This window comes from Acanthisitta chloris, unplaced genomic scaffold, assembly GCF_000695815.1.
Source record: "Acanthisitta chloris isolate BGI_N310 unplaced genomic scaffold, ASM69581v1 scaffold16746, whole genome shotgun sequence".
In the NCBI taxonomy this organism is placed as follows: domain Eukaryota; kingdom Metazoa; phylum Chordata; class Aves; order Passeriformes; family Acanthisittidae; genus Acanthisitta; species Acanthisitta chloris.
The window spans coordinates 177,852-187,937 of record NW_008678680.1 but is presented as its reverse complement, the minus strand read 5'-3'; the positions used below and the strand labels follow the sequence as shown (position 1 = coordinate 187,937).

At 41.9% G+C, this 10,086-nt stretch overlaps 1 protein-coding gene across 1 annotated transcript in view; it reads left to right on the top strand.

The window, feature by feature from the left end:
• The window catches only part of LOC103804380 (tyrosine 3-monooxygenase-like), a 33,692-nt gene extending 24,275 nt beyond the window's left edge, over positions 1–9,417 (top strand). The window contains exons 10-12 of the mRNA XM_009076990.1: positions 714–809; positions 6,960–7,093; positions 9,258–9,417. Coding sequence (XP_009075238.1) covers positions 714–809; positions 6,960–7,093; positions 9,258–9,417 — 390 coding nt within the window. The remainder of the gene's footprint in view (positions 1–713; positions 810–6,959; positions 7,094–9,257) is intronic.
• Positions 9,418–10,086: the final 669 nt, after the last annotated feature.

Here is a 10,086-nt window from a genome sequence, read left to right as displayed (position 1 = left end):
CCTTGAGCAACCTGATCTAGTGAGGAGGTGTCCCTGCCCATGGCAGGGGTTTGGGACTAGATGATCTGTAAGGTCCATTCCAACCCCTAAATTCTATGATTCTGTGATTCTATGAAAAGCCCAGAGAAATGTATATTTATCTCCTACTGGAGCATGGCAAAGATATAATCAGCATAATCTTGATGGGTATTGCCACCAAAGTAGAAGCCATTCTTCAATTCTTCTGAGTGTTACCACACAGACAAAAAAGGAGGGAAACTATCCTTTCAAGTACCTTTTCTAGGTACTTTCCACCCTCTGTGGAGATTGATTTGTCCTTCTGAGAACTCTGGGTTGAAATCTGTCGATTTCTACTAACTATAGTGAACTCAGGGCTAAGAGGTTGCAGGGTAATTTGTGACATCATCCGAAGAAAGAAAGAGATATGACTTTATGTCTTTATTTACCCATGTAATTATCATTAACAATTTCCTTTTCTTTTTTTGTTTGTGCCTTTTTTTTTTTTTGGAAGTGGGAAAGGGAAGGACAGCAAGTTTTGGAAAAGTATGTGTTGCATTTCTGTTGACAGAAATTAGAAATAATCTGCAACTATAAAACTTGAAGATGCAAAAGTAGGAAGGAATAAGAATAGACAAAAATATGAAAGGAAAAAGGAGAACTTTAAAAGTCCCTGCCTTTTCAAACTGTTTTTCACAAATTATTCTTATTCCCAGCTCTATTGGTTCACTGTGGAGTTTGGTCTCTGCAAGCAAAATGGATTGATCAGAGCTTATGGGGCAGGATTGCTTTCATCTTACGGGGAGCTTATGGTATGTGTCAAATGCAAGCACTGGAAGATTTCTACAATCCAGTTTCCTGAACTCTCTGGGTGAAACAAGCTATGTTTTTCTCACATAAACTAATATGCTTTAAAATTCAGGTTTTTCTTTCATAAATTCTTTTGTAAATTTTGTAAATTGTGTTAATTCTCCCTTCCCAGAAGCTATTGAGTACGGGAAAAACTACTGCGGGATTGTACCTGTCTTTCACCTAAAGAGGTGAAGTGAAACAAAAGCAACCATCCTATAAAATGCTAGATTTGTTTCTTCCTGCTCCTGGACAGTAGTAATATAGTTGACTTTAGCATAAAGCTCGTGGACCTTCCTAAGTCACTCACTAGAGGGCAATATTTTGCCTGTTATGAGCTCAGCTGCTTGGTCCACGCCATTGACATTTCATGCACATATGACCGTGAAAGGCACCGACTGACCAGACCAAATAAAATGCAAAGAAACTGTACATACCATGGACACTGACAACAAGAAAATGTTTTAGTATTTTACATTCCTAAATGCATTTCAAAAGGAGTTTCCACTCTAGTTTTAGACAGATGGAATTCTGTGTACACAGGTTTGATAATGCTCTGCTTGGACAGATTATCTGTGGAGAGAGGAACAGTACAACTTTGCACAAAGGTTTCCCCCCACCTTTAGACAGACAACTGATAGGAGAGATGTTCATTTCTCCTTAGTTTTGCAGAGCACTGATGCAAGTCATCACTTTCTAACTGCAAAAGCCCTAAATTGGTATCAGTGGGTCTCAATTGTTTCAGGTTGTGCAAATACTGATGATTCCTTCAAAACTGGTAAGAGCCAAAGGAAAATAAATTGCACCCTTCTAAAGAATTTTTATAAACCAGAATTTTTTTTCCCCTTTCTTTTCATGGGACATGTATTTTAAGCTTAAGACAAACTCAGCAGCCTAACAGCCAGCTATGATACATTCACATGGAGCCATAGCTGAATTAGCATAGCTTGGACTCCTGTAACTAGAAAGAGATGGATTGTTTTGGCAATAAACATCTTACAAAACTCTCCTAATGGTGTACAGGTCAGCCTGCTTCCCACTGAATTGACAGACAGAAGAAACAACATTTTGAGGTATCTCAAGATGTTTAATTGTGCCGTCCCAGCAGGGACAACTGCACAACTGCCCCAACAGAGGCAGAAAAGAGAACAGAGAAAGGAGAACTCTCCCAAACAGCAACCTTCATTTTCCCACTAGCTGAGTTTAGCGTAGGTTTTCTCCCAAGACTTGCAATTTGGAGATTTTTGTGAGCAAACTGTGGAGAGATTTTTCTTGAAAAGCCAAGATCTACATGCTCATTAGCCCTCTAGAGAAGTAAACATGACTTCCATTCTACACAGCAGCCTGATCTTGGCCTGATTCCTCATTTACTCCTGTAGAAGTGTGCTAGCACGACTGCAGCACACATCTGTAGAACAATGAACAGTCCTCTACAAATTAGGCTTCAGTGCAATGCATTTGGTTTTAATCTCCATCTGTTTTAGGGTAAGACTGACCTTAGCACCCTCTACAACTCCCTGAAAGGAGGTTGGAGTCAGGTGGGGGTTGGTCTCTTCTCCCAGGCAACCAGCAGGAGGATAAGAGGGCACAGACTCAAGCTCTGCCAGGGGAGGTTTAGGTTAGATATTAGGAAGAGATTTTTTACAGAGAGAGTGATCAGGCATTGGAATGGTCTGCCCAGGGAGGTGGTGGATTCACCGTCCCTGGAGGTTTTCAAGATGAGACTGGATGTGGCACTTAGTGCCACTGTCTAGTAACCATGGTAGGGTTGGACTTGATGATCTTGGAGGTCTTTTCCAACCTGCCTGATTCTATGATTCTGTGAAGCTACTGTTTTTCTGAGAACCCTTCAGTGCTTGCTGTATTCACTGCCAACAAACAGGAACAATAAACCTGTTTTTATTTACCTGGTAAAATCAGCAAGGTCCAGTATCAAAGCACAGTTCACGGCAACATTTATTCTACTCTTCCTGCCTGAATACTTTATAGTTCTAAATCAAATGCATGTACATATTGAACAGGGTACTAAATGGTAGAGGTAATCACATATCTGATGCTGATGCAACTTTCATAGCAATATGCACCACAGAATCTATCTGCATGATGTTACCTCCTTTTTCTGTTTAATTCTGACACAGATGAAGGTAAAAATCTCATCAGAAATGCTCACTTTTGGTCCCCGGAGTTCGGTGCACTAGATTTGTGTTCTCTCTCCTCTCTTTCTACCCTTTTCTTCATCAGACACCAAAAAGCTCTTCTGGTTTTTATTAACGCAGTAGGCAAGAACTGCTTGTGCACAAAACTGTGCTATCTAACACAAAATTACAACTGCATCTCAAACTTCCAACCTCTGAGGTTGGCAATGGAAATCATAACTGTCCCTGAGTTGATAAATGGCAGATTCTTCTCATCACTTTTGTCATCAGTAGTTGTTGGGTAAAACTACTGGATAAACTTTTGCTAAAGCTGTGTCTGCCCAGGTCTTCTTCCATCATATTACTGAAATTACATACAGATGTGATAGCATTCAGATTCAATAGGTAATAAAGAAAGATTATCCCTCTTCCAACAGTGTGTGCATTTATATATAACACGTAAGTGTAAAGATGGGCAAATAGTTCACCAGCAATTGTGCTCTGCATGTTCATCACTGTGTAGCTTCTGAGACAATGGCTTAGTGGTTCTGTGCACTTCATCTTGAGCTTCTGAAACTTCTTGTACATCATTTGATTATATTCATAGCCAAGTGATGAAGTTTCCTTCTATGACTGACTACTTCATTTCACAGATTTTTATTTAGAACAAAACTGAAGTACAGAAATATTTCCATTTAATCATTCTAATCTGCGTAAGCATCTGATTCTAACTTCAGCACAGACAGTGGCAGTGCAAGTAAAGTGGTGAGGTCCTATGCCTAAGCAGGTGCTAGCAACTTGCAAGTGCATACCAACTGTTTCTTTTACAAATGAAGAGAAGAAATGTGTGTAGTGCAGTGTCTATTGCATAGAAGGAATTTTTTTTTAGTGGCTAGACAAATATGTCAATGACAATGAAGACTGGAAGACAGTGATGCTCAGTTCCTTGCAAAACACATTTTGCAGTCTTAGACTGGCTCTTGAGAATGCTCTAGATAGGTTTTGTGGCTGTTTGGGAAAAAGTGGTTATCCACCCTAATAATTACCTTACCTGTCAGTGTTCTCAGGATGGGCCCAGATGTGGGGGCTTCTGCATGGAGGTCCCAGACTCAATTCCCTATCACTTAGCTGATTAACATACTTGGCACATGCAGTGAAGTTTGGTGGGCACTTTGTTGGTAATGTGTATAGCAAGTACTGTAGGATACTCACTGCAGGTCATCTGCTGGAGGAGACATGCTGCAGTAGCCTGTGCAAAGGGGAGGTTTCCTTGTCACTGAAAGCTTCTAGACCAGGAATAGCAGGATGATTGGTCACCAAGGAGGCCATGAGTTACTAAGATTAAAGGTTGGCTACAAGAAGATAATATCTAAGCAGGTGGAGAGGGTGAGCAACAGTACGTCCAGCTGGAGTTATATGAGAACTTAGCATCAGCAAAGAGCCTGGGAACATCCCTGGACTGCAGCCTGGACTGACTGACTATGGGTGTGTGCCTGTAACACAGGGAACCACTTCCTGGCTGTGAAGTCTTCAAAACATTCCCTCTTCTCCACAGCAACTACTCTAATCAGTCTGAATTCAGCTTCAGTTAGATATTCTCTACAGATGAGCTGATCCTGCCTAAACTCAGGGAATAACCTGCGGGAAAGGCAGAGGATGAAAGGTAGAGCTAGACACTCTCTGCATAAGTCTTGTGCTTGAATCCCTGTTATCTAACAAATCATTTAGTAACAGCAGCTAGGTATCAGAAGGACAACCATACCCAAGTCTAAACTGAGCAGTTGTAATGGGTCTGACTGCTGGCCAGACTTGCCTCCTCTGAACTGTAAGAATTCCTCTCCAACAGCTCTCAGTATTGCACTGTTTATTTCACTATATTCTGTCAGCTGTTCTACATTATCCAAAATGCTTCTTCTGTTAACACTCAGCTGGACTCTGTCCTACATACTGTAAAATCTTATGGCTCATACCACGCTTCTGGCAGCACTTAGTGCTACATATGCTTTTCTTGCAGCACAACCAGTACTTAACTTGTAGAGGCCTTTAAGGCCATCCGGTTTCAAGATGAGCTTCCACTGAAATCAATGGGATTTCAGTTCTGCTTCAGCATAGTGGGACCCCTGTTAGGTTTGGAGTTTCTGAAAACTTTTCCCATTACTCCCCAGAGCTTCTAAGATTCTAAGAGCAGTCTCATGTTTGTGTACACCAACCATCTTAGGTTGTATGAGTGCTCTCCAATGTTTATTCTTCAATTACACACTGTAGATGCAGATCAGGAAAAAAACCATCTTTCAGCATTTCATATACTCGTCCTTTCTTTTTTATTCCTTTTCCTCCCAAAGCCTTGTATTCATTTCTGCACTAGTTCCGCAGCAAATTGGCCTACTGGTTAAGGCAGGACTCCAGTGCTGGAGTGTTCAGGATCAGTTCAGTGAAATAGCTAAAAATGTGCTTGAGGGTACTCTGAATGTTTCCAGTTAGCAGCTTGAACTGAAAGTCTTGTGCAGTGTCACCCACTCTTACCAGTTATTTACAAGTACCATGGGAGTTGGCATTTGGATTATAAGATAGTGAAGGAAGCCTGCTGAAGCCTGGGAAAGAAGAGAGAAAGGCAGATCTCAAAGAAGGGATGGGTACTAAAAGAATGTTCCCAGGTGCATGGGCGCCATGGTCTGAAGGTGGAAAGGAAGATCTCAACATTGACTGGGACAAGTTGCCTTGTTCCTTTTTGTTTGTACCCAGGACACTTCACTAAAGAGGCTGTGACACTCACCAGTCAACCAGCTTTTTAGGCACACCCATGATGCAGTTCAAACATCACTGGAGCTGAGCTAGCTTTAAAGTTCCTCACTTGGGTTTCAGGGACAGACAAACTGCAGGAACTCATGTTAAGCCTAAGCTGCACTGCCTTCCCAGGACTTTGTGCAGGTACTAGACTGGTGGCTGGTTTAAATGTGTCTCCAGTATGTGCAAACAAATGATATAGATGTGCTTATGGACTGCAGTGTGAACAGAAGTGTCTTCCATAATACTCCTGATTGCCTGATGGAACAATATAAAAGAACCTGAGAACATATAAGAGAACCTCTGTAGGTCCAGAAGCACAAACACATACACACACAGAGTACAATGCCTGTTACCTGTGCATAAAATACCAGGAGCATTCTGCCTGTTCTTCAGTGCAGCAGGAAATGTGAGATTTGTGGTATGGTCTGGGGACTTTGAAGTTATGCTGCTCAGGACTGTGAATCTTCTCTGATACACTTGGAAAAAAGCAGCAAGATACTATATTTGGTTCTAAGTATTCATACTTTGGGGTGTGCTATAGACTTCCCCCTCCCTGTCTGAGATCATAGAATCATAGAATCAACTGGGTTGGAAAAGACCTCCAAGATCATCAAGTCCAACCCTACCGTGGTTACTAGACCATGGCACTAAGTGCCACATTTAGTCTCATCTTAAAAACCTCCAGGGACAGTGAATCCACCACCTCCCTGGACAGCACATTTCAATGCCTGATCACTCTCTCCATAAAAAATCTCTTCCTAATATCCAACCTAAACCTCCCCTGGCAGAGCTTGAGTCTGTGCCCTCTTGTCCTCCTGCTGGTTGCCTGGGAGAAGAGACCAACCCCCACCTGACTCCAACCTCCTTTCAGGGAGTTGGAGAGGGTGCTAAGGTCTCCCCTGAGTTTCCTCTTCTCCAGGCTAAACAACCCCATGTGACTTTGCACATCATATATCACTGTAACATAGGAAATGCACCTTTCTTTTTTTCCTCTCTCTTTTTCTTCTTTTAAGAAAACATTAATTATTTGGTTTATTAACTGCTAATTATGAAAATCAGCTTTGACTTGTGAAAGAACAGGACTTGATATGACCTCTAACTATTCCACAAACAGAATTTCACAGCCCAGCAGGGACTAATTCTTGTTCTGTTCATTCACCTGCTCTAACGTGTGCTGTTCCTGCTGCAAAGTATGCTTTGTCAAACAAGCCAGAGTACAAACCTTTTGATCCAGAAGTTGCTGCAGTTCACCCCTACCAGGATCAAGCCTTCCAGCCTGTCTATTTCATAGCAGAAAATTTGGAAGATGCCAAGGTCAAGCTTCAGTAAGTCAAATGTTTGTGGGTGTTTTCATTGAGGGGGGCACACTGGTTTGAGTCCTAATCTCAAATCCATCTCCCACTATTGCAATTACCATGCCAGGCTATCTCACTGCATCTGCACAGTGGTTTTTTTACAACAAGGTTAAACATGAGCTTGTTTATCTCAGGAAAGCTTTGCAGAAATTCAGAATTACATACTGCTGTGTCCTGTGCCATGCTTCATCTGAACAATGCTTCATTTTAGCAACTTCTGAAGCAAATTCTGTAACTGATAGGGAGAGTGGAGTGCAATCCTACCCTATGTGCTAGTCCGTACAAACAGGAGTAACGAAGAACTGATTTACCCAAGGTCACACAGAAATTTTATAGCAGGCTCAGGAATTAACATGGATCAGCAGGGGGCTTAAAAACAAGATTGCCTTTCTCCTCTGATTATAAGTGCCCAAGAATGCAGCATCAGCATTCACAGGCAAATCTAATTGCTATGAGGTAGCTGACTGCAACCTACATAACATGATTTCAAATTAGCTTGATGTGTTTCTAAACACGTTTCTTTGATTGTGTTATGTTGTGCAGTAAGGATTTTGTTCTTTTTTTTCTTTTTAAAAGTAAACTGGGTTTAAATTCTTCCCTTCATCTCTAACAGTTAGATCAACATGACCAGTTTTTGCTGGAGGCAGGAGGCTGGTTGTGAAGGTACTGAGGAGCATGTAGGAGGTGAAATGAGGAGTTTATGAGAGGAAGAGAACCTGGGCCACACTTCCTCCCTACCCTCCCTGCCTCTTCCACAGAAGCACTGTCTGCTGGGGCTATAGCAATGGCTAGTTAGGCTCCTCATCTTAAATTTGAAGGTTCATATTACATTTTTAATGTGTGTAAAGACTGGCAGAAGAGAGAGGACCCACAGAGCATTTTGACTCAGACAAGCCTGAAAAGAACGTGCAAGGACAAGGAATACACCATTTGCAGACTTGAAGCTTTTTCATGCTTTTTTTCTCAAGACAGTTGCACAGCCAAAGCTGCTCAAAAAAACCAAAGGCACAAGAATCTGTCAGCACAGAAAACATTAGACAACATCAGTAGAGGGGGTTCCTACCAGCATGTACTTAATGAAAATATTGTCAAAAATGGCAAGCAATCCTTTTTTTTTTCTTTTCATAGAGACAGAAAAATAGCCCAGGATGCCTAGTATCAACAGGTTTTGAGAATTTAACGCAGAAAGGACTACTCCAGGTTATTTCTTGGAAGTGCAGGCAGCAGACATGCTGTGCTCCTGCATTCCTCAGCTTGTGGTTATAATAACTCTGAGTTGTGTTAACGTCGAGCTGTAAGAGCACATACAGGTCTAAGTCAGCCACGCTGAAAAGCAGGAGTTGCAGATCATTAGGGCTGCAAGAAGTTCAGCCATGGGGTGAAGGTACTGGACCAGACGGTGTTAAGGAGTAACAGTGAGGAGGTGTCACAGAAGCCTCTGCTCCTGTCGTGGTTTAACCCAGCAGCAACCAAACTCCACACAGCTGCTCCCTCACTCCCCCACCAGTGGGATGGAGGAGAGAATCAGAAGGTAAAAGCTAGAAAAATTAATGGGTTGAGATAAAGACAGTTTAATAGGGAAAGCAAAATCTGCATACACAAGCAAACAAAACAAGGAATGAATTCACTGCTTCCCATGGGCAGGAGGTGTTCAGCACCTCCAGGAGAGCAGGGACCATCACGGGTAATGATGACTTAGGAAGACAAACACCATCACTCCAAATGTCTCCCCTTCCTCCTTCTTCCTCTCACTTTATGTACTGAGCATGATGTCCTATGGTATGGAATATCCCGTTTGTCAGTTGGGGTCACCTGTCCCAGCTGTGTCTCCTCCCAATCTCCCATGTTCCCCAAATTTCCTTGCCAGTGTGGCAGTACAGAAAGCAGCAAAGGCCTTGGCTCTGTGTGAGCCTGCTCAGCTACATCAAAAACATCTCTACATTATCAGCCCTGTGTTCTGCACAGAACCTAAACATAGCCCCAAACTTGCGCTATGAAGAAAGTTAACTCTACCCCAGCCTAAACCAGCACAGCTGTCCAATAATTCCATGACTACATACTGAGAAATTAGGTCCTACAGGTTTTGCACTTAAGGAAATGCCTTTTCTATGAGGTCTGTCTTCTTCTCCCACAGAAACTACGCAATGAAGATCAAGAAGCCTTTTTATCTGCACTACGACCCCTTCACCAGCAGCATAGAGGTCATGAACAGACCACAGAAAGTCAAGAAGGCACTCTGTCAGATGAAAAAGGAACTGAAAAACCTCTGCTTGGCCCTTGAAAACCTCACTTAAAGCTACAGCAGGACATCTCACCTGCCACTGACATACTTGTAGATGCTTCCAGCACTTGAAGGCTTACTGATGAAGTTGTAGTTGTGTGCAAAAGTCTTTAATGCACAAAACAGCTCAGTTCAGCTAATTTTTTCACTGTGATTTAGGTTGCTGACTTAGACACATTAATGAGTTCCTGCTTAGCATATTTCAATGACAGACAATACCAAATTGCTCCAATTTATGGTAGATGACATGAGATAAAACTGTTTGCAGTGTATTTTATGGTACGTGACAGGAAATACATCTGTTTGCAGTGTATTTATCTGTTACTGGACTCTTACACGGTTTTTTTTTTATTCATTTGCCATCTTTTCAAGGTGTCTGTCATGAAATAGCACAGTAACTTTCATCCACACAGTGATTTACTTGCTGCATTAATGACATTGTTCAGCCTCTTAGGTTGGCTAGCTGCCTGCAGTTAGTAGTCCTTGCAGAGAGCTCATTTCTGCTAGTAATTACTATCAGCTATTGTGCCCACAAACTGTGAATGGTTCCCTTACAGTATGCAAACGCAAAAGTTGGTGAGAGGAGCACTTTACTGCTGCTCACTATTTATTTTTTAAATACTCATCTCATTCATTAGACTTCAAATATGACAAAACAATTTCCTGTCGTTGTTGAGATCGC